Source organism: Macaca thibetana, chromosome 5 (assembly GCF_024542745.1).
Source record: "Macaca thibetana thibetana isolate TM-01 chromosome 5, ASM2454274v1, whole genome shotgun sequence".
Classification (NCBI taxonomy): Eukaryota; Metazoa; Chordata; class Mammalia; order Primates; family Cercopithecidae; genus Macaca; species Macaca thibetana.
Window position 1 is genome coordinate 128,151,590 of NC_065582.1, and position 24,799 is coordinate 128,176,388.

Sequence of the window (24,799 nt, forward strand, 5' to 3'; positions counted from 1 at the left end):
CGCAGTGGCTCATCTATGTCATCAGTCACTCACGCTCTTCCTTTCTGTTCCACCATCCTTACCACGTTTTGTTTGTTGATTCATGTTTGCACTTGTGACTGTTGCAGCTCTAGGCATCAATCCATGTCCAAGACAAAAAGAAAGGAAAGGGAATGACTGCCAAATCTACTTGTTCAATAAGGAAAGTAAAAGCTTTCCCAGAAACCCTTACTAAACTCCTAATTACAAATGATTGACTTGAACAGTTTCGTGGTCACCCATAGCTACCAGAGAAGCTTGAGAAGGCAGTAATTAGCCTTTCTCCAGCCAAGGGAATATAGTGTGTGGGGGAGACAAAGGAAAAGGGAATTAGAAATGGCTGTTAGATCAGTAAACCAAAAGTTTTGAAAGCCAACACCCTCCTTCCCAATGTACCTCCATTTCCCCCTTCCCATTCTCCCAGCACAGTAAAGACAGGACATAGCTGAATTAGAGTGGTTTTTCTGCGCTTAAATCCCTCTTTCACCCCAGGGTTATTGGATGATTTTTGTTTGTTTGTTTCCTTAGTTTTTTTATATTCAATCAGTAATTCACCCCCAAATCCTTTGACAGAAATATAAATTTCTTCTTTCCCCTGGATAATTCCCTCATCATACTGCTCTATGATATGCTCTTTAGGCCTGCTGACTGTCCTGAAATCTCTATTCATTACTATTCTGAGACATTGCTTCTTCCCTATGAGAGATCTCCTATTTCTTGGATTTGCAACTCTTTCTTGGATTACTCCTTTGTTTGGTGTGGTGGGGATGGGGGTTCTGCAAAAGTTTCTGAGAAATGGTCCATTAAGGAAAATTTTCTAAGTCTCTGCATCTCTCAGAGATCGACCTTTAAGCTTGATTAATAGTTTATATAGATTTGCATTTCTATTTTAGAAACTGTTTTTCCTTGGAATTTTGAAGATACTCCCCCAGTGACTTGTAGGTTCTGTAGCTGTTGTTGAAAGGTATGAAGCCATTCTAATTACTAAAACTTTGATTGAGACTTTTTAAAAACAAAAATCTGGAAGGTTTTTAGGTTGTTTTCTTTATTCCTAACATTCTGAAATTTTATGGTGTTGTGCCTTAGTATGTGTGAGCAAAGGGTTAATAAACCCTTTCTCCTGTCTCCTGTGAAAATGGCCTCCTGGTGATCTTCCAGCACTCTTTCTCTGTAATCTACGAAAGGTGGAATGACAGCTGTGTGATCTTACAGTGTTGTCTGTGGTAAACATAACCCTTGATTGGTAAAGTGCATCTGAGCTGGGAGGTTTGTGAATGAACTATAAATACTTGAGGAGAAGCCATAGCTTTGGGCTTTCCTGAATGTGGTGTGACATACCCAGGTGTTCTTCTTGTTGAGTCCTGGAAGGAGAGCAGTACTCTCTCATAGCAATCCTGCATAGGTTCAAAATATATTGTATTTTATGTGTGGCATGAGGCTACTAAGCTAGAGAGGCTCCTACACACCCACCTGTGTAATCTTGTTTCCTTGAACCTGAGCTGTAATTTGGAGGCAAAAGAACAGCCCTGGACTCCGGTGAAGACTTGCATTAAAGGAACATGTCTGATGCTGCTCTGCTGCTAGACAGTATGCTTTATTCACTGCCATGTATTTTTCTGCAAAACTGAGTAAACTGGTGAGGGGTTGGCCTTTTCAGGTCTTGAAGGTGTGATTGCCTAACTGAACCAAAAACCATCGCTGCTAGGTACAGTGGAGTAATGCGTGCAGTAGGCCTTAAAGTGGGATAGACTTTTAGACCTTGACTAAATGTAGCCAAGGTACTATGAGATTAAAAAAAAAAAAAGGCTGGGTGGTAGGGAAGTGCTAATGAGACATTGATTTTTAGGTAGGGACAGATCCATTTATGATTGGATGGCAGAAGCTGTGTGGCTATTGGGGTGCCTAGGGTGAAAATTTTAAGGAAGTCCTCACTTAGGGCTGTCCCTGCACTTGTATATTACTGAGAGTGCCTCCTTAAATTTTCTCTAGGCACCTTATTTGCCTCACCCTGGTCCTGCAACTGAGTTGCACCTGAGAAGGACGATTCTAGAAGAAGCAGATGAAAGCGAAATGAGTAAATTTGTGTTGAAAGGAAAAGTGCTTATCAAAAAGATAGGGAAAAAAAGGCAAAAGACAAGATGAGAAATGCTGGCTAGGGTTTGGAGAAAAGGGAACACTAGAACACCATTGGTAGGAAGGCAGATTGGTGCAGCCATTATGGAAAACAGTATGGGGGTTTCTATTTTAAATAGAAATTAAAAATAGAACTGCTGGTCAGGCACAGTGGCTCACACCTGTGATCCCAGCACTTTGGGAGGCCGAGGCGGGCAGATCACCTGAGGCCAGCAGTTCGAGACCAGATTGGCCAACATGGTGAAACACCATCTCTACTAAAAATACAAAAATTAGCCAGGCGTGGTGCCACATGCCTGTAATCCCAGCTACTCAGGAGGCTGAGACAGGAGAATTGTTTGAACCCAGTAAGAGGAGGTTGCAGTGAGCCGAGACTGCACAACTGTACTCCAGCCTGGGCAACAAGAACCCTCCCACCCACCCCCACAAAAAAATAGAACTACCATATGACCCAGTAATCCCTCTCTTGGGTATACACCCCAAAGAGTTGAAATCACCACCTCATAAAGATATCTTCACTCCCTTGTTCACTGCAGCATTATTCACAGTAACCAAGATATAGAAACAACCTAAATGTCCACCAACAGACAAAGGGATAAGGGAAATGTGGTATATATACAATAGGATATTATCCAGCCTTAAAAAAAGAGATTCTGCCATTTGCTACAACATGGATGGACCTGGAGGACATTATGCTAAGTGAAATAAGCCAGACACAGAAAGCTATTACATCATCTCAGTTATATGTGGAATATATATGAGATCAAAAACAAGAGAGAGAATGAAACAGTAGTTACCACAGGTGTAGGGAGAGGAACTGAAGAGATGTAGATCAAAGGATACAAAATAGCAGATTGGTAGGATGAATAGATTTAGAGATCTAATGTGTAACATGAGGACTAAAGTCAATAAAATTGTATTTTACTTAAATAAGTGGATTTTAGCTCTCTTGTTACACATACAAAAATATGTGAGATGATAGCTATGTTAATTTGCTTCACTATAGTAACAATTTTACTATCCATATGTATTTTGTGATATCATGTAAACCTTAAATATATACAATAAAATTCATTTTTTAAAAAAGGAAAAGTGCTCATTCTCACCAACCATACATTGGACCTGACCCGAAACCAAGCCAGCTGGGGCCAGTTTAGATGAGCTCATGGGAACGGATTGTGGGTATGCATGTCTTCTTTCCAGCTCCCCCTACGTGACAGTAGCTTGAAATTGGCCATAGTTTCGAGTTATACCATAGACCCTCCCTCCCTACACCAATCTTGTGAAACTTTACCAGCATAGCACAGCCAAAATCCCAGCTGCAGCAGCTGGGCTGACAGAAATGGTACCGCTTTTGGTGCTTTTGATGCCTTTGGCCAGATGCCATTTGTGGAACCATTAGTTATATCAAAGCCCTGGCTGCAGTGGCTACAAGCTAAATTTAGCATAGGGGTCTGGTTGATGGGCTGCGGTGGGCCATGGAGCCCACAGACTCCATGTTTGTGAGTCGGATTATGAAAGAACCAAAGAGGTTCTATTGGATTGATTCTGAAAGCGCCAGAGTTCAGGCCCGCATGGAGAAGTGCAGGCCATTGTGGAGGTGCACAGGTACCATGTGTTTAGGGAGCTCTGACAGTCAGCCATTGTACTCGCGTGTGTTGATTTAACCCTGCGTTGGAGTCCTCTGCCGCCATCTAGAGATGGGAAGGCAGGATCAAAAACTCCCTGGAGTAACCTTTAAAGACAGGCAGTTTGAAATAGTCTGAAGAACAATGGCCAAGTGTTTTAAGAGCCCTAGCTAAGGAGGATATAGTCAGAATCTTGTTCCATTGTGACTGGATATAACTGAGACTTTGGATTAAAAAAGACAGTATTTCTAAAAGGGGTAAAAAACAATTTTACTGCATTAAGTTTAGTGTGCTAAACACAGTCTGACAATAATGATTTAAACTTGCCTGTGATTTCCAAGATAAAAATATATTGTGAGTTTTTCAAAAACTAGTTAGCTGGAAACTTTGTTCATTAGGAAGTGGAGAGAAAATCAACGTCTCTTTAGATAACAGAGTTCCTGGTGGTCATAGGCGTTAATCTTGGTATTAATCCAAGCCGATGTGAGTGAACTCTGAGAAAAGGAGTAACAGAAACCCTTCTTCTTCCTCAATAGAAAATTAGCCCAGGTTAACTGTCTTTTATGCTCTTTTTCTAGAAAATGTGATAAAGTTGAAATGTTAGCTGTATAATCAAGCTACATCCATTATCATTAAAAATTACTCCACTGGGGCTGGGTGCAGTGGTGTGTGCCTGTAGACCCAACTACTGGGGAGGCTGAGGCAAGAGGATCCCTTGACCCCAGGAATTCAAGTGCAGCCTGGGCAACATAGTGAGACACCCATCTCTTAAAAAAAAATTACTCCATTGGAAAATTATCCCTCGACTGGGAGGACGGTGAATGAATTATAAATACCTCTTGGGAAGCCATGGCTTTGGGACTCCCTCCACCCTACAGTGCAAATATGTCAGGTTTATATGAAGAAAATTTATATACAGAGAAATAGTAGAGCACATATCATCCCCTGAACTCTCTCTCTCTTTTTTTTTTTTTTACTGAACAGAGGAAGCAGAGATTATCTGGCATTTTGGTCCATGTTTCCATAGAGAGAGGCCAGCCTGTATAATACTCTACATAATTTATAGAGTAAGAGGGCCAGGGAATATTGTTCCCTGGCTGGAAAGTAGCATTGATAGAAAGGAGGAGCCTCTAGACTCCAGTGGCTTGTAGTAGTATTTTGTAGAGTTTACTGAGACCTGTTGAGCCAGCTCTCTGCTAAGCCATCAAAAAGGCGGAAAGAAGGTGAGCCTACAGGACTATCTAGATTTATTTGTTATAAATCTACCCCCAGCCCTTGTGTGTTCTTTAAATGTTAAGTGTCTCCATTGGTTCTGATTGGCACCTTTCTGTAGCATTTCCTAGGAGTAGCAAAGTTTCTGTACTGTTGTCTGGAATTGTCTAGGATTGAGACATCAATAAGATCCATGTCCCTAGGCCTAATAGGAAGTGACATACCCAACACCATAAGAAATTTGTACTTCTAAACAGTGGCTGAAGTGTCCCTGAATGCTACAGCAATTCACCAGGCTGCCAAGGAATATTTTTAAATTTCACAACAGACACTGCCATACTTGATATTTGTCAGACACTGGGTGAACTACTAGCTTGAGGTGGAACTCAGTTTCAAAGTTACATGTTATATCATAGTACATTCTGTTTGATGACATCATAAATTTGCAAAGCTGGATCTTTAGCAATTGTAATGAAACCAAGTATATGTGAAAATCAATGTGGTATTTATGAATACCACAAATCAGTAAGTATTTATATCTTAACACCTTAGTAAACTTTTGAAAAATAGCACATACTTTTTTAAAGTACTATTATTGTAACAATAATTACTTGCTAATGGGATGTGTTTGCTTTTTGGACGTTCACAGCTTCTCAGACCCTGGAATCAGATTATGTACTATCTCATTTCCTGTTCCACACTGATTTTCACATATACTAGCTTTTTGTGACAATTGCTAAAAAGACCTAGCTTTGCAAATGATATGGTTTGGATCTGGGTCCCTACCCAAATCTCATGCTCAATTGTAATCTCCAGTGTTGGAGGTGGGGCCTGGAAGGAGGTGATTGGATCATGGGGGCAGTTTCTAATTATTTAGCACCATCCCCCTTGTGCTGTTCTCACGATAGAGTTCTCACAACAACTGGTTGTTTAAAATTGTGTAGCACCTTCCCCCTCTCCCTCTTCCTCTTCCTCTGGCCATGTACAATGAGCCTGCTTCCCCTTCACCGTCCGCCATGAGTGTAAGTTTCCTGAGGCCTCCCCTGCCATGCTTCCTGTACAGCCTGCCGAATCATGAGCCAATCAAACCTCTTTTCTTTATAAATTACCCAGTCTCAGGTATTTCTTTATAGCAGTGGGAGAACAGACTAATACAGCAAACATGTGTCATCAAACAGTGTGTAACATGATATAATGTGTAACTTTAAAACTGAGTTTTACCTCAAGCTAGTAGTTCACACGGTGTCTGACAGATATCAAGCCTGGCTGTGTTTTTCTTGAAATTTAAAAATATTTTTGGAGGCTGGGCGTGGTGGCTCACATCTGTAATCACAGCACTTTGGGAGGCCGAGGCGGGAGGATCACGGGGTCAGGAGTTCTAGATCAGCCTGGCCAATATGGTGAAACCCCGTCTCTACTAAAAATACAAAAATTAGCCAGGCATGGTGGTGGGCGCCTGTAGTCCCAACTACTTGGGAGGCTGAGGCAGGAGAATGGCTTGAACCTGGGAGGCAGAGGTTGCAGTGAGCTGAGATTGCACCATTGCACTCTAGCCTGGGAGACAAGAGCAAAACTCCATCTTAAATAAATAAATAAATAAATAAATAAATAAATAAATAAAAATATTCTCTGGTAGCCCTGTGAACACCTCAGCCACTGTTTAGAAAAACCACAGATCTAATTGCAGGTCAGCCACATGTTTGTGAAAGTGGATTAGGTTTTAGGAGCCGGGTTTGACTGTTTATTGGAGGTGAGATTTCCATATGACAGTGGAGCTTTTGAGAGTTTGTCCAACCTTATGGGAATTTAGTTCAGAGAGAACGTATTACATAATAAGATACTGGTTTAGTGAATCATGACTTTTCTTTCGATAAGACAGTCTGTCTCAATCAGGACCAGTTAACAGGCTAGCAGTAGCAGCCCTGCAGAAAGAGGAAGTCCTTGTGACCTACAAATTCTGACGTAGTCTTGTTGCCAGAGATTCTAATCTGCTGTGAGTATAGTCATTGACATTTGTAATTTCTTTGGATCTGAAAAAGATGGGAACTTGTGGGAGGGCTTTATTTACTCTTGTCCAGACTGCATCTAATGTTTCTAACTGTAGACTTCTCTGCTAACATGACAGCCATGTAATTCTCCAGTATTTAACAAGTCAGGGATGTGAAGGGCTTCTGTTGGTAGGAAACTAGAGACCAGATCCAAAACCTAGTCCTGCCCTGTTCATCTCATCCTCATAATTAAGAAAAAAAAATTAATAGCTTTAGTGAGTTATAATTGGTATAATAAACTGCACATAAAGTAAAATTTAGTAAGTTTTGATATATGTATATGCCAATGAAATCATCACTACAGTCAAGACTATGAGCATTTTATATTTGTTGCTTGCAAAAGTTTCATGCTTCTTTGCAATTCCTTTCTCCTCCCTTTCCCTGTTTCCCAATCCCCCCAGGCATCTACTAATGTACTTTCTGTCACTATAGATTAGTTGGCAGTGTCTAGAGTTTCATCCAAATCTTATCATACAGTATGTTCTCTTTTTTGCCCGGCTTCTTTCACTCGGCATAATTGTTTTGAGATTCATCTGTGTTGTTGCATGTATCAATAGTTTATTCATGCTGTTGTAGAATAGTGGACATAACACAGTTTACATGTCTATTCACCTGTTGATTAGTACGTGGGTTGTTTCCAGTCTTTGGCTATTACAAATGAAACTTCTATGAACATTTATGTACAAGTCTTTGTGTGGACATATGCTTTCATTAACACTTGAGTAAATGCGTAGGAATGCATTGGCTGGATTATATGATAGGTATATGTGTAACTTTGAAAGAAGCTGCCAAATGGTTTTCCAGAGTACCTGTACCATTTTACATTCTCACCAGGAGTGCATAAGAGTTCTAGCTATACCACATTCTTGCCGACACTTCATAGATGTCTTTTTAACAGTTCTAAATAGATATGTGGTGATATTTTATTGTGGTTTTAATTTGCGTGTTCCTAATGAGTAATAATGTTGAGCATCTTTTCACATACTTATTTGCCATTTGTATATATTTACTAAAACATCTGTTCAAAGATTTTTGTCCATTTTTAACGAGATTGTTTTCTTATCTTTTGAAAATTGTTTATGTATTGTAGATACGAGGTTTTTGTTTGATATGTGATTTGCAAATATATTCTCCCAATTTGTAGCTTACCTTTTTTTTTTTTTTTTTTTTTTTTTGAGACAGAGTCTCACTCTGTCACCCAGGCTGGAGTGCAGTGGCGCGATCTCAGCTCACTGCAACCCCTGCTTCCCGGGTTCAATCAATTCTCCTGCCTCAGTCTCCCAAGTAGCTGGGACTACAGGCATGTGCCACCATGCCCGGCTAAATTTTTTTGTATTTTTAGTAGAGACAGGGTTTCACCATGTTGGCCAGGCTGGCCTTGAACTCCTGACCTGAAGTGATCCACCTGCATCAGCCTCCCAAAGTGCTGGGATTATAGGTGTTAGCCACTGCGCCTGGTGATTTATCTTTATCTTAGTATCATATATTGATCACTACAGCTATATAATAAACCTCAAAACCAGGTAGTGTTCATCGTATTCTTTTCTTGCAAAGTCGTTTTGGTGATTATATGTTCGTTATGCTTCCATATGAATTTTAGAATCACCTTGTCAATGTCTACAATTTGTGCTTGGATTTTGATTAAGCTTGCCTTGCATTTATAGATCAATATGAGAAGAGTTTAAAAATATATACTTTTCCAACTCATGAACACAGCATAAAATCTCCATTTATTTAGGTCTTATTTTCTGTCAGCTGTATCCGAATAGTGTTGAGGTTATCTTTTCCATCTTTTGTCAGATTTACCTTTAAGTGTTGTATGTATGAAAAGTCTTTATTTCACCTTCAGTTTTGAAAGCTATTTTCACTGGGTATAGAATTCTAGATTGATCTTTTTTTCTTTTCTTTGAGTAGTTTACAAATTTACTGCTTCCCTGTTGTTTTACTTAAATTGCTTCTGACAAAAAAATCTGCTGTGCTTCTCATTTCTGTTCCTCTTTATTTAACCCCCCTTCTCCCCACCGGCTGCTTTTAAGACTTTGTGTTTATCATACTTATTTGGACCAATTTGATTATGATGTTACTTAGTGTCTTTTTTTTCATGTATCTTGTGCTTGGAGTTCATTGAACTTTATGGATTTGTAGGTTCATAGTTTTCATCACATTAGGAAAGTTGTGAGTACTGTTTGTGCAAATATCTTTTCACCCCTCTCTTCTTCCTTTAGGGATTCTGTTTATATGTATATTAAACTGCATGAGGTTGTCTCCAGCTCAGTGAAACTCTAATGGTTTTTGTTATTAGTATTTTTCTCTCTGTTTCATTTTTAGATGTTTTCTATTATTTTGTATATTTCAGTACTTCATTGCTGCCATAACAAATTACCACAAATCTAATGGTTTAAAACAGCACATCTAAATTTATTATCTTACAATTCTGTATTTCAGAAGCCTGACATAAGTCTTGCTGAGCTGAAATTAAGGTGTTGGTAGGGCTGCATTCCTTCCTGGGGGCTTAGGCAAGAATCTGTTTTCTTTCTTTTTCCAGCTTCCAGAGGTTACCTGCATTCCTTGGTTTACAGCCTCCTTCATCCATTTTCAGTCAGAAACAGCATGTTGATGGCCAGGTGTGGCGGCTCATGCCTATAATCTCAGCACTTTGGGAGGCTGAGGCAGGAGGATCACCTGAGGTCAGGAGTTCAAGACCAGCCTTGCCAACATGGTGAAACTCTGCCTCTACAAAAATAAAAAATAAAAAAATTATCCAGGCATGGTGACATGCATCTGTGGTTCCAGCTGCCTGTGGTGGGCTGAGATGGGAGGATTGCATGAGCCCAAGAGTTTGATGTTGCAGTGAGCCATGACCGCACCACTGTGCACTCCAGCATAAGTGACAGAGAGAGACCCTGAGACCCCGTCTCAAAAAAGAAAGAAACAGCATGTTGAGTCCTCTGCACCTTGCATCTCTCTGATCCTCTCTTCTACTTCTTGTTTTTTCCACTTTTAAGGATTTATGTTATTAGATTGAGCTCACCTGGATAATCCAAGCTAAATACCCCACCTGAAGGCCAGCTAATTAGCAACATTATTTACATCTGCAACCATAGTTCTCTTTTTGCCATGTAAAAGAACATATTCACAGGTTCTGGGGATAGGACGTAGGCCTCTTTAAGAAGGGTATTATTCTGCATACCGCAATATGTCAAGTTTGCTAATCTTTTTTCTGCAGTGTCTAGTTTGTCAGTAATTCTCTCTAGTGTGTTTTTCATCTCAGAAAATTTATCTCTAGAAATTCATTTTGGGTCTTTTTATATCTTCCACATCTCTACTTAACACCTGTTAGTAGTACTGACATTCACTATTGAATGTTCTCCCCACAAGATTCATACGTTGAAGCCCTAATCCTCACTGTGATGGTATTTGGAGGTAGGTTTGAGAAGTAATTAGGTTTAGATTAGGTCATGAGGGTGGGAGTACCTATGATGGGGCTAGTGTCCTTTTAAGAAGAGGAAAGGAGACCATGGCTTTGCTCTTTCTCTGACATATGAGGATATAGTGAGAAGGTGGCTATCTGCAAGGCAAGAAGAAAGCCTTTACCAGAAATTGAATCTGCCAGTACCTTGATCTTGGATTTCCCAGCTCTGGAATTATGAGAAACAAAAATCTGTTGTTTCAGCCATCCAGTCTCTGGTATTTTGTGTGGCAACTGGAGGTAAGACAACACCTTTAATCTATTTTTTGGACACATGGAATACAGTTGTAATGACTACTTTAATTTACTTTTCTAATAATACTAACGTTTGTGTCAGCTCTGGGGTAGTTTCATTAGATTGAGTTCTCTTGTCATGATGAATTGTATTTTCCTGCTTCTTTGCTGGTATTTTTTGATTGGGTGCAAGATGTTGTGAATTTTACCTTGTTGTGTGCATGGTAATTTTATATTTCTAAAAATATTCTTGAGCTTTGTTCTGGTACATAGTTAATTTACTTTAAAACAGTTTGATTGTTTTAGGGCTGATTCTTCAGATTTTCTAGGCAGAACCAGAGTCACTTTAATCTAGGGCTCATTATTTCTCACTGCTGAGGCTGTACCCTTCTCAATACTCTATTTAGTGCCTGTGGATTATAAGGTTTTCCAGCCTGGTTGATGGGAATAGACACTATTTTTGACCTTGCGGGTTCTTTCTCTGGCCTTGGGTAGTTATCTCACACATATAATCTGATCAGCACTCCACTGAATACTTGAGGGAAACCCTTTGCAGATCTCTGGAGTTCTGTTTGTGCCACTGCCTTCTCTCTGGTACTCTGTCTATAAAAATTGAATTATCTTGGTATGTTCTTTCTGGAAAAATTTTAAACTACTTAATGGTTAGTAAGTTAAATTTTTCTAGGAATTTGTCCATTGGCCTTTGTATTTCAAATTAGTAGGCATAAAGCTGTTCATAATATTCTCATGTCTTTTTACATCTGCTGAATCTGTTGTCAGGTTTCCTTTTTCATTCCTTATGTATTTGTGCCTCTCCTTTTATTTCTGAACCAATTCTCTTATTCGTTTTTAACCCTGCTACTTCTTCAGAAACTCAAAATAGTTTGATTACTGCTATTGAAAATGCTAAATAGAAAATTAAATCCAGAGTTTAAATAGGGAAGAGAAATGCAATATTAACAAAATGACTCTGTGTTAAACATTAAAGAGGCCAGTACAGTGGCTCATGCCTGTAATCCCAGCACTTTAGGAGGATGAGGCAGGTGGATCACCTGAGGTCAAGAGTCCAAGACCAGCCTCGCCAACATGGTGAAAGCCTGCTTCTATTAAAAGTACAAAAAATTAGCTGGGCGTGGTGGTGGGTGCCTATAATTTCAGCTACTTAGGAGGCTGAGGCAGGAGAATTGCTTGAACCTGGGAGGCAGAGGTTGCAGTGAGCCGAGATCTCGCCACTGCACTCCAGCCTGGGTGACAGAGCGAGACTCCATCTCAAAAAGAAAAAAATATATAATAAATAAAGATACCCATTCTTTTCTATTCAGGAGGCCTTCAAAAATTTTGTGCATAAAAATCACTTGAAGTGCTTATTTAAAATGCAGATTACAAGGCATCTCCCTCTAGAAAGTATGCAGCAATAATAGTCCTGGCTTTGGTCCTGTAATTTGCCTTTTTAATAAGCACCCAGGTGATTCTGAAGTATGTGGCTAGAAAAGTACACTTTGAGAAACATGCTCTAACTTGTGCTACAGACAAAAGACAAAGCCTTTCAAAATCCCCCTGGTGCCTGGTCTCCAGGTTGCATCTTTCAACTTACATCTGTAGCCTTCTCATCCACAATTCCCCTCACCTTCACCTTATCCTCAAATAAGCTCTCTGGATGAGGCTCGTACTCACTCATCTCCTGCTGAGACAACTGGTTTTTTTTTTTTTTTTTTGAGACAGAGTTTCACTCTTATCGCCCAGGATGGATTGCAATGGCGCGATCTTGGCTCACTGCAACCTCTGCCTCTGGGGTTCAGGTGATTCTCTGGCCTTAGCCTCCCAAGTAGCTGGGATTATAGGCATACACCACCACACTGGACTAATTTTTGTATTTTTAGTGGAGATGGGGTTTCACCATGTTGGCCAGGATGGTCTCTATCTCCTGACCTCAGGTGATCCACCCGCCTTGGTCTCCCAAAGTGCTGAGATTACAGGTGTGAGCCACCATGCCCTGAGACAATATTTTGCAATAATCTCTAGAACCAATTTTTAAATTTCTAGTGTAGTCAAATGCCTGAGTTTAACCTCAGGGCACTGTCCAGATTATAACAGATCTGTTATTTCCTGGACCAGTAGAAAATGGACCAAATCACCTGGATTTTTGGTTCAGACACTCACTACAAATGGAGCAGGACTTGAGAGTAGATTATAGAAGTATGTATCTTTTTAGGAGCCAGGCCTCTCTAGGGATTCTCCTATTGTAGGTAAAGAGGCTCCTCCTCAGGTAGCTGAACTTCCAGATTAGATTAGTGTGTTCGTCAGGTATGGAATAGAGACCGCGAGGCATCTGGACCTTCGTTGTGCATTCTGGTAGGCCTTCCATATGGCTCATACTGCACCAGATCTGTATGCTGTCTCACTAACCTTCTTACCTTACTGCTGTTGGCTGGTAGATTCCCTTTCTGTCAAGTCTCAGGGGAATCACTGCAGCACTGACAACTTTTTCTAGGGCATCACCAGTGAGAACATCTATGACCTTACAAAAAGTACTGTCAGATGCCACGTTCTGTTCTCCAAATACTGTGGATTTCCTCATATACAAATGAATATTCTGGTGCATACCAACTCATTTCCTTTATATGAATGCGAAGGATCTTTGTTCAAATATTAAAGGATGTTGAAGGTCTCATTGAGATTCTTTTTCTTCAAAGGATAGGAATTGTTGTAGTAGAGGGATAGGTTTGTTGAGGATATTTAGTATCTGAAGAGAGGATTAGTTGGACAGGTAAATTTTCTCCTAAATTTTGCAGACTAATTATAGAATAGAATGATAAAGTATCAGCCCAGGATGGGCCCTTGAAAGTCATTTGAAGCAGTCTCCTAGTAAAAGATACAGATAAGAAAACTGAATTCCAGAAGGCTTAGGTGTTTTGTCAGAGGTCATATGGCTGTTTGGTGGCTGTACTGTAAATACTAAAATATAATTGTTCTGCAATTTTTTTAAATAATTGAGACAGGGTCTCACTCTGTTGCCCAGGCTGGAGTGTAGTAGCGTGATCACAGCTCACTGCAGCTTCAGCCTCCTGGGCTCAAGTGATCCTCCCACCTGACCTTCCTGAGTTGCTGGGACTACAGGTGTGTGCCACCATGCCTGGCTAATTATTTTTAAAAATTTTTTGTAGAAATGGGATCTCCCTATATTGCCCAGACTGGTCTAGAACTCCTGGGCTGAAGCGATCCTCCCGCATCAGCCTTGGAGTTACAGGTATGAGCCACCATGCCCAGCCTGCAATTTGCATCTTACTAATTATGAGTCTGATAGACCAGGAGCTGACAGATTTGGTTACCAATAGCCATAGATGAATTGAAATATTTTACTAGGGTAGATTATGTCTAACTAATAAAGCTTTATCTTTGTGTTTCAGGACTAAAAACTGAAAACTGTGTTGAGAACCTAGGTAAGGTATGCTTTAAGGTCTTATCCCTACAGTAGGAATTTTATCAGTGACTTCTCATAGGTATGGGTCAGAGCCACCCCACCACTGTGCTGTCATACTGTCAGACATCATTTTCTCAAAGCTAAATTGTGCTACTGCTAGTACCTTTTCCGGTGGAGGGCCTAGGAGCCTTTGCTGCCAGCTCCCCACTGCCACCCTCATCCCCACCCACAGACTTGCCTGTGGCTCTTCTCTCAAACACTGCACTGGCCTGGGCATAAAGGGAACATACCGCTGTCATCTGAGCCTGACTTTACAGGAGTTTAAGGACTCCTTAATTCCCCTGCATCTTCAGCTATTTCCCGCTTGACTCCTGTGCAAAGAGCTAGCTCCTGTTCCTGTATTTTCTTATCTTAGGAAATAACATTTGGGAGACCAATGAAGGAATGGCATGAATATAGGTCAAGGAGGGAGGAGAATGGGATGACACAAGGGTAATATGGTCGATTTTAACTTCTTCGGGGAAAAATAAGAGGATGTGACCAAAAAAAAATCTTTCTTAGAGGACTGTGGAAAGATTTGGGAAGGTAGAAAATTCTAAGAGTATTAAGGAACAGCATTATCAAATAGGCCTAATAAATTTGAATTGAAGATACCAAAAATGCCTTTGGATGAAGACATGCTCTGGGCGGATCCTTTTGAAGATTTCCTCATTAAAAAGTTTAAAAACATACCAAAGGTATCAGAAGAGAGACAAAAAAAGTTCAAAAACAAGGGTCTGTTTCTAGCTGTCTTCCTGGCTAGCTTTCCTGTGAATTTTTTTTTTTCATGTAACTTAAATGAATCCACATCCAGAGGCTGAGGCGGGTGGATTGCTTGAGGTCAGGAGTTTGAGGCTAGCCTGGGCAACATGTGAAACTGGCTCTACTAAAAATATAAAAATTAGCCAGGTGTGGTGGCAGGTGCCTGTGATCCCAGCTACTTGGGAGGTTGAGGCAGGAGAATTGCTTGAACCTGGGAGGTAGAGGTTGCAGTGAGCCGGGATCGTGCCACTACACTCCAACCTGGGCGACAAAGCAAGACTCCATCTCAGGAAAAAAAAAAAAAAAAAAAAGTGAATCCACATCCATTTGTCTTTGAATTGAAATTTTATGTCTCTCATAATAACCATATTTTTATGTTTCTTAAATATAAGCCAACTAAATCTTTATTATTAATGAACATTTAAAAATAGACTGAACCTGACATTCACATCTAAGCATAGTACCATGTAATGAAAACATGTCTGTATTTCAGAATATTTTCAACCCGTCTATGTCTACAACCCTGGTGAGTATGCTCTAATTTTAAAAAAAAATCTTGGTTGGGCATGGTGGCTCATGCCTGTAATCCCAGCACTTTGGAAGGCCAAGGTGAGTGGATCACTTAAGCCCAGGAGTTTGAGATCAGCCTGGGCAACATGGTGGAACCCCATCTCTACAAAAAATACAAAACTTAGCCAGGCATGGTGGTGTGCACCTGTAAATACAAAACTTAGCCAGGCATGGTGGTGTGCACCTGTAGTCCCAGCTACTTGGGAGACTGAGGCGGGAGGATTGCTTGAGTCTGGGAAGCAGAGGTTGCAGTGAGCCAAGATCACGCCCACTGCATTCCAGCCTGGGTGACAGGGCGAAACCCTGTCTCCAAAGTTAATAATAATAATCCTCACCTGGATGTTTAATAGCTCTTTCTTGTTTAGCAAATGTATTTCTTAGCTGAAGAATATTTGCAGATATAAAGCAGTGACTTGGCCTATATGAGAAGAAAAAAATAAAGAAGCTATTCTAGGGAAATGTACCTTTCTCAAATGAGAGAATTGGCTTTTTGGAGATCTGAACAACATGGAAACTTTCTGGTGAATACGGGTGGTGAGAATGAAGAGCTAGTCATTCTTGACCAGTTCTGGGGGCTTCTTAGGTACAGCTCTGTATTCAGTCATTGAAATGAACCTATGTGACTCCAAATACTCAGATGAAAACACAGAACTCAGCATATTTGCATCTCTCAAATATGCTGATGCTTGATGTTTAATGTTATTTAACTAAAATATGTAGGTGATTAGATGCTCTTAAAGTTTCCACTTAAGGATATATGGCCCAAATCATTTCTTTGCATGTGAGTTCCTTATCATGTGTTTGGTTTACGTGGCTACAGTAAATTTTTCTTTGTTGAAAAGAGAAGAGGTTCCAGCCTTTTTAAAACATGCAGTTTATTTCATGTTTGGGAAGATACTTCCTGTCCTGATAGAAGTGAAGCACTTTACACCTTGAGGACTTCTTAGCAGCCCTTCTTTTTATTGTTCCATTGCAGTCACAGGTTCTACTGATCACTTCACAGGGACTTTAGCTGACTCTTCAACATAGACATTTTCTCGGCTCCTTGAGATCCCTGGTAGACAAGCTATTTGTAATACTTTTCTTAATAGTGGGGGCAGAGAATGTTCCAGCTCATTAGCTAAGGTACATTTAGACTCTGATTGACAACGTAAGTTTAGTAGGGTAGTTTCCTGGACATATCAAATGGTTCTTTATAGTCATATTTCCTGAAAGCAATTTTGCTGTAGCAATAGTAACTGCCAGTTCTTTTGTGTCATGGTTAAAACTGATGAACTTCTTTTTTGTGACTCAGGTGAGAAAACCCAGAAGCTTGAAGACCACGGTAAGACATTTTTATACATTTTGGGGGCTTGACCGGGCGCAGTGGCTCATGCCTGTAATCCCAGCACTTTGGGAGGCCGAGGCGGGCAGATCACGAAGTCGGGAGATTGAGACCATCCTGACCAATATAGTGAAACCCCATCTCTACTAAAAATACAAAAATCAACCGGGCGTGGTGGCGTGTGCCTGTAATCCCAGCTACTTGGGAGGCTGAGGCAGGAGAATCCCTTGAACCAGGGAGTTGGAGGTTGCAGTGAGCTGAGATCGTGCCACAGCACTGTAGCCTGGCAACAGAGCGAGGTTCCGTGTCAAAAAAAAAAAAAAAAAATTCTGGGGGCTTACATTTTGCAAGATACCTCCCTTTACAGGTGGGAATATTTTCATATTTCTTGAAAATAATTTTGCTGTAGTAACTGCCAATTGTTTTGTTCCAACATTAAAAACTGATGAGCTTATTTTTGTGACTCAGGTGAGAAAAACCAGAAGCTTGAAGACCGTGGTAAGACATTTATATAAATTCTGGGGGCTTACATTTTGTAATATATCTCCCTTTACATGTGGGAACAGGGAAGAATGTCATGGTAAGAAAAGTGGGAGGAAGGCAGAGCTCACCTTAGCTTACTGGTTTGGTATATTAGAGACCCTCCTGGATTTCAGGTAGAATTCTTTAGAAAAATGACATAGCAACTCTGTTTCTCCCGTCTAACAATCTTTAGGTCATCCCACCAAATAGAGGAAGGTGTGGCTAATTTTTCCCCACATTCTTGTGACCTCTAGGGTATTGGGCAGGGCATAACAAATAGTGTCGTTTTTTCTAAATTAAAATGACTATTCTTTGTATTTATTTCTATCTCCAGCATATATTGATTAATATATGCCATTAGCTATATCCATTTGATTATTTAGTACATCCAAAGTATATCTCATCCTCAAGTATTTGTTTTTGTTTTATTTTTAATATTACTCAAATGGCCGGGCTGGGTGGCTCACGCCTGTAATCCCAGCACTTTGGGAGGCCAAAGCGGGTGGATCACGAGGTCAGGAGTTCAAGACCAGCCTGTGAAACCCAACCAACATAGTGAAACCCCGTCTCTACTAAAAATACAAACATTAGCCAGGCATGGTGGCACACACCTGTAATCCCAGCTACTCAGGAGGCTGAGGCAGGAGAATCACTTGAACCTGGGAGGTGGAGGTTACAGTGAGCCGAGATCGTGCCACTGCACTCCAGCCTGGGTGACATGATGAGACTCCGTCTAGAAAAAAAAAATTACTCAGATGTCCTCAAGGGTACCGGGACAGGAACAGTCTCATAAATTACTGGTGAGATTATAAATTGGAACTTTTTTGGAGAGCAATTTAGTAGTATGTATTACTCGTCTTAAAAATGTTTATACCTTTTGACTCGGTTAAAACACTTTTGGATATTTGTCCCAAGGAAATTAGAGATGAACACAAAGATTTGTGTACAAAAATGCTTATCACAGTGTTATGGTAGTGTCAAAAGACAAAAGTACAACAAATTTAAAGAGATCAATTGGCTTTATTTGAGATTCTAGAATTGGACAACACTTTATTCCATAGAATAAGTGTTCCATTGAGCTGAGCACAGAAGTTTGGCTTTAAAGACAAAGAAGAGCCAAAGAAAGTGGAAGCAAAGAACAGAGTGTATTAGTTACTTTTAGACAGAACAGTAGAAAAATAACTGATTAGTTAACATCAGTTTATTTCAGGCTACCTTTTTTGTGTGTAAGGATTGAAGCAGCAGGAACTTCATTTATTAAGCTGATTGAAGATTTTAAACTGGCCTGTTTGGGAAATTCTGTTATTTCTTTCTCCTAATTTCTTAGAAGGTCAGACAACTTAGTTTAGGTGGTGTGGAACTTTAGCATGGGCGACTCCATGTCAATTTTTAGTCTGGTCTTTTGGGGCCTACTGCAGAAACTTAGTCTAAAGCGATGGTCTCCTATAATTTTTATTTGACAGTAGCAAAAATTTAGAAACAGCCTCAGTGTCCAACCGTTGGGTATGGTTAAATAAAATACTATCTATATCATGAAACACTAGACAACTTATAAATCATGTTTTTGAAACCATCTAAAGATAGAAGAAAGTATTCTTAATACAATGGTAAATAATTGGATATAAAACAGCATATACAGTATGATACCAACTTTTAAAAATGTATATGCATACATATGTATGCATAGCAAAATGATTGAAATACACCAAAAATGTTAAGAATGAGTAGAGTATTTCTGAGATCTGCAGTTTTAAGAGAACTTTAATTTTTAATAATTTTCTGTATTTTTCCAAATTATAACATATTATATAATTAGGAAGCATATTTTATATATTACATATAATGACAATTTTGGGTCAAGGTCTTTGGGTTGAATTTTTAAAAAATGAACAAGAGATGCTTAACCTAGGAGAGATTCTGGGTCACTAGCCTTAGTTCTTATCATCAGTTAGGCTCCAGTGGGTTAAATACCTTCTTTTTGTTACCTTGTCCCCTGCCATTTCTCAAAACGTTCTGAGTTTTCTACTACAGAAGTCAAGTATAAGGTCAAATTAATTTTCAAGCTGATTGCATTTTTTTACTAAATAGTTCTTATTCTCATCCTTAGGAATAAAAAGTCAGGGGCTCACTGTTTCACCTGGTAAATAATCTATTTACTGAGACTAGCTACATGGTTAGGAGACAATGAGGATTCCTAGGATTAAGAACATTGTGGAAGGCCAGCACAGTGGCTCACACCTATAATCCCAGCTCTTTGGGAGGCGTAAGCAGGAGAATCATAGTGAGTTATGATCGTGTCATTGTACCCCACCACAGCCTGGGTGACACAGTGAGACCCTGTCTCTCAAAAAAGAGAAAAAATATTACTGAGCCTGGAGAGTTTGAGGAATGAGTTAGACTAGAAGAAAGGGACTTCAGCCGGGCGCGGTGGCTCACGCCTGTAATCCCAGCACTTTGGGAGGCCAAGGCGGGCGGATCACAAGGTCAGGAGATCGAGACCACGGTGAAACCCCGTCTCTACTAAAAAAAATACAAAAAATTAGCCGGGCGTGGTTGTGGGCGCCTGTAGTCCCAGCTACTCGGGAGGCTGAGGCAGGAGAATGGCGTGAACCCGGGAGGCGGAGCTTGCAGTGAGCCGAGATCGCGCCACTGCACTCCAGCCTGGGCGACAGAGCGAGACTCCGTCTCAAAAAAAAAAAAAAAAAAAAAAAAAAAAAGAAAGGGACTTCATTTATTGAGTTCTATTTTTTGCTCCATGCAGTGTACCAAGCACTTTTATGCGGTCTTTCCTTTAATCCTCACTAACTACAAACGTAAGAAGTAAATATTTCTCTTGCAAAATGAGAAACTGAAGTTAGGAGGGATTAAGTAGTCTGCCCAAAGTCACGGAGCTAATAACTATAATTACAACAGAGCTAAACCAAGCAGAAATGTAAAACCAGTACTGTGTCATCCACAAACTGATGTATTAGGACTGCCTCCTGAAGATAAAGTTGGAGAGACAGGGGTTAGATTGTGGAAGTTCTTAAAGTCCAGGCTAAGGAGTTTGGACTCTGTCACATGGAGAATGAAGAGCCACTGAAAGGTGTTGGTGTTTTTGTTGTTGCTGTTTCTTTTTTCTTTCTCCCTGCCTTTTTTTTTTTTTTTTGAGTTGGAAATGGAGGAAGGATAGACCCAAGAGAGTATTAACAATATAAGATAACTGTTTAATACAAACCAATATTCATTTCTGCCTTTAGGTGTGAAAATCCTTGAACCCACCGAAATACCAGGTAAGACAGCTTTCTATTTATTCCCTGAGCCCAAGAATGAGGTGAGCAGGATTCCCCACGCATTTAAGAGAATACTGTCATGAGACTATTATTCATGAATATTTCCCTTATAGCTGCCTGCCAGTCATCTACAAATATTTAGCTGGGGAAGCGTAGAGAAAGTCCCTTTCCCCCTGTGCATTCATGTGCTCCTGGAACATCGTCTCTGGGGCAGGAAAGTTAGTTCTGCTCTGGATATGGCTGAGGGAAAGGCTCCTGGGATCTGGATGCATCAATCCAGCACCTTCCAGGTTCTACAGCTTCAATAGAAACCTAACTTTATGCACAAGTTGACTGTTAGTCTTGGCTAACATCTCATTGCCTGTATCTCCAGGTAACAAAACACGGTATTCTCCTGGCATAAACACGCTCAGTGAAGTGCTATGGCAGACGACTCTTCTAATCTTGGTGTGGATTTGTATGAGGGTTTATGTAAGGAGAACTTTTAAATAAAAAGCCAGAAACTATAGTGCATCGGGACCTTGGGTGCTTGCATCTCTTAAGCTCAGCAGACAAGAGTTTGAAAATTATACTCAGTGGAGCAAACTGTAAGTCACTGAAAACTTCCTTCTCATTTAGGAATGAAAATTCCAGAACCTTTTCCAGTACCTGGTAAGCAACTGATAGGCATGTCAGAGGGGAAGATGCCAGTTTGGGGAGTATAGTCACCATTAGATATGCACGGGACTGTCTATGCCTCATAATTATCATCTATTAAATGTAGCCATCAGTAGTCACATGTACATGACAGGAATATTTGTAAGGACTATGAAACCATAGACTCTCAGGGTGCAAGCCACTGTCCAATGCTTAAAATCTTTTCTCCTGAGTTCATGCAGTACTTTGAAAATATTTTTTGCAGGTTTTGTTATTATGGAAATGATGATCTGTTAAAGAAATTAGATATTTGGCATCTTAAAAACTATATCCAGCCACACAGTGCTGAACTTCACGTAACACTGCTGTCAATGGAAGCTGCATGCTGTGTACAGAAACAGCGTTTTCTATTAAATAAAGGCTCAGAGAACATAGGCTCAGAGAAAAGGGTCCAGGACCTCTTTTATATTGACCCAAGTTTGTACTGTTGGATTTATTTGGCCACAACTTTGAAGTGAATCTCTAGTGACACTGACGACACACCTTGTGCATCTACATCTCTTCAGCTCGCTGGTCCTGGGTTTGCACAGTGCCGTCACGGGGGTCTGGCTCATCAAACTGTGGTTATCTGAAAGCAGCCAGTGAGCATGGCGGGAGATGAACGTGAGCTGTGTAGACAGACAGACCTGCTTCAGGAAGCCTCTGTCTCTTTCCTCTCAGTAACTTTATATAAGTTACTTCACTTTTCTATGCCTCTGCTTTCACATCTGTAAAATGAGGAAAGCTTCTGTCTTGCAGGGCTGATTAAAGACCTAATGAGATAAAGTACCCAGCAAAATGAATGGTAGTAGCATAGTAGTAAATAGTAGCTGCCTTTGTTATTATCTGAAAACCTCTTTCTTGTTTAGGAATAAAAATGATACAACTGAATGAAAAACCTGGTACTACATTCTTTACTGGGGGTGGAGGCACCATGGATTCTAAGTCCTTTACCATAATCATTCAGTTAGTTCAGTCTTACGGGGTCTGGGGAAGACATCTGGGCTGTACACTTGCCAATACCCCAGTCTGCAAGCCAGACAGCGAAAACGTTGAGAACTTTCAGTGTGAGCAGCAGGCTGCTATTATGGTTCTCTGGGCCAAACATCAAAAAAGGCACTTGATCTTAAACTGGAACAGTTGGCTTCCAGCTGGGCCTGTCTATTCCAGAATGAGGCAGGCTTCCCAGGGTGAGGGAATCTGTAGACATAGAAATAGTATCATCCAAGAACTGTGAATGAGGACTGTGCAGCGTGCCAATACTGGGACCAGCCATTCTGTGCTCCTCACCACACTCTGTATCGTCCAATAGGCCACTAGATTTTGCTGGGACTACAGTGTATTGTGCCCTCTCCTGGAAAGCTGTGTGTAGCTTTTAAAAAGGTGATGTGAAAACAGTACACAGGAGCTCAATGAGATAAATGTTATTGACACTTGAGAGATGAGAACATGGAACATAAGAAGATTAAGGAATTTATAATAGGCTAGAAAGAGACACCCAGGACTCAAACTTTTCAAGCTTTGTTCACTTTGTGCTACACTTGTCTTCCAAACAGATTTAGTTATCCACCTCTATCTTGGGCACCTAGAATTGCTATTTGGCTTCAAAGCTGTTAAAATATGGTAATATCATAATATTTCAATGCTAGGCACACACTTGGTAGTACAGATGGTCTCCAAGTTACAATGGTTCTGTAAGAATTAAAGAGGAAAGAAACACGAAAAGGTGGCTTGCCAGTTAGGACAGATCTATTTTAGAGAAAACCTGAGAGGCGCCTTCTGGCCGAGTGAGGTTAGAGGCCCACTTTTTTACAGACTAAGAGTTTTTAAGGATTCAGGGTGGGAGAGTTTATCAGAGGCTTGGACTGCTTCTGTGTCTCTTGGTTGTGCTTATCTGGGAGGGAGAGTTGTGTGTCTGTTCCCATACTACATCGTTCTGCAGCTGCAGGCATATTCCCCAAGTCTGCTTTTAGCTTCCCTAACTTAGTGCACCTGAAGGGAAAGGAATGTGCTTATTAAGGCCCACCGTTTTACTGGGGCCCATTGTATGAGGGTGAAGTTTGGGAGTTACTCAAGAGACTTTCCCCTCACCTCCCTTTGTGCCCCAGCTGTTTTATCTGTGTTTTACTGTTTGCTCCTTCTGTCTGCTTGTAGTTAGAAGAGGTGATTTGCTTGAAATGCATGAGGCTAGAAAGGGAGCTGGAATTTAAAGTGGCGGTGTTTGTCCAAGATGATGGTGCTCCTGCTCTATCAGGTTCAACTTAGGGTTTTTTGACTTTGCAATGGTCTGAAAGCCATACACATTCAGTAAAAACCATACTTCAAGTACCCATACCATTCTCTTTTTCACTTTCTGTACAATATTCGATAGATTACATGAGACATTCTATATTTTATTATAAAATAAGTTTATGTTAGCTGATTTTGCCCAACTGCAGGCTCATGTAACTGTTCTGAGCACGTTTAAGGTAGGCTGGGTTAAGCCATGATGTTCTGTAGGTTGGGTGAGTTAAATGCATTTTTGACTTACGGTATTTTCAACTTGCATTGGATTTATTGAGACACAACCCCACCATAAGTCGAGAAGCATCTGTATAGCATAGTAATTCAGAGCAAATTTGAAATTTGATGTTTCTAGCACCAATTACCTCCGTGATTTTATGCATGGCATTCCTCAAAACATTGCATGAATGTTTTAAGGAATATCTGTGAAATATGGATAATTATACCTGGCTAATAAGACTAAGAAGTAAAGGTGACAGTGTACATAAAGCATTTGCACAATGCATGGCACACAGTAAACACTCAATGAATACTAGGTATTAATGTACTTGGGAATCTAAGTTCAATATGTAGAAAATACTTTTTTGTAAACAAAATTTTAACTTTTATTTTAATGTAAACACATATTGATGGTAAAAAAAAAATTCAAAGAGCACAGATGAGAACAAATTAAACCCTTCCCCTAACCCCACACATACCCGTAAACCTATTACCCTGCCCCTCAGACCCACTCCCAGAGATAACCGAGTTTGCTTAATTTTTAATCAGATCTTTCTTTTCTGGATAAACAGATGTACAATATAACTAACTCAAAATCTCTTTATATTTTAGAAGATAAAAGTCAAGGAAATATCAACAATCCTAGTAAGAAATATATCATTTCCTCAGTTGATAAATGCCTGCTTCTGTAATATAGAAAAAGTGAGAAATTTATTTTTCCTCAATAAAGGGAACAAAGTTGCAAGGGTCTCAGGCATCTTAACAACAGAGTAGAATGTCACATCCAAAAGCTTGTGTGTGCATGTGTGTGTTGGGGACAGTATAGCTTTGTTTCTTCAATAATCATTTTCCATTGTACCTAGAGTCTCTACTCTTTAGAACAGTGGTTCTCACCAGTCTGGAGACTGGGAGCAAAATATAAAATAAAAAAGAAAATATATATTAAAAAAGAACAGTGGTTCTCAACCCA

The 24,799-nt window shown here is 40.2% G+C and overlaps 1 protein-coding gene across 6 annotated transcripts in view; it reads left to right on the forward strand.

The window, feature by feature from the left end:
* The window catches only part of ART3 (ADP-ribosyltransferase 3 (inactive)), a 96,224-nt gene that overhangs the window by 66,547 nt on the left and 4,878 nt on the right, over positions 1 to 24,799 (forward strand). For 4 of the 6 annotated variants that reach the window (XM_050790873.1, XM_050790872.1, XM_050790871.1 and 1 more), the window contains 7 exons: positions 14,150 to 14,182; positions 15,458 to 15,490; positions 16,829 to 16,858; positions 17,327 to 17,356; positions 20,620 to 20,652; positions 21,271 to 21,303; positions 24,442 to 24,474. In XM_050790873.1, the coding sequence (XP_050646830.1) occupies positions 14,150 to 14,182; positions 15,458 to 15,490; positions 16,829 to 16,858; positions 17,327 to 17,356; positions 20,620 to 20,652; positions 21,271 to 21,303; positions 24,442 to 24,474 (225 nt within the window). The remainder of the gene's footprint in view (positions 1 to 14,149; positions 14,183 to 15,457; positions 15,491 to 16,828; positions 16,859 to 17,326; positions 17,357 to 20,619; positions 20,653 to 21,270; positions 21,304 to 24,441; positions 24,475 to 24,799) is intronic. The other 2 variants (XM_050790875.1, XM_050790876.1) reach the window with 2 other exon arrangements.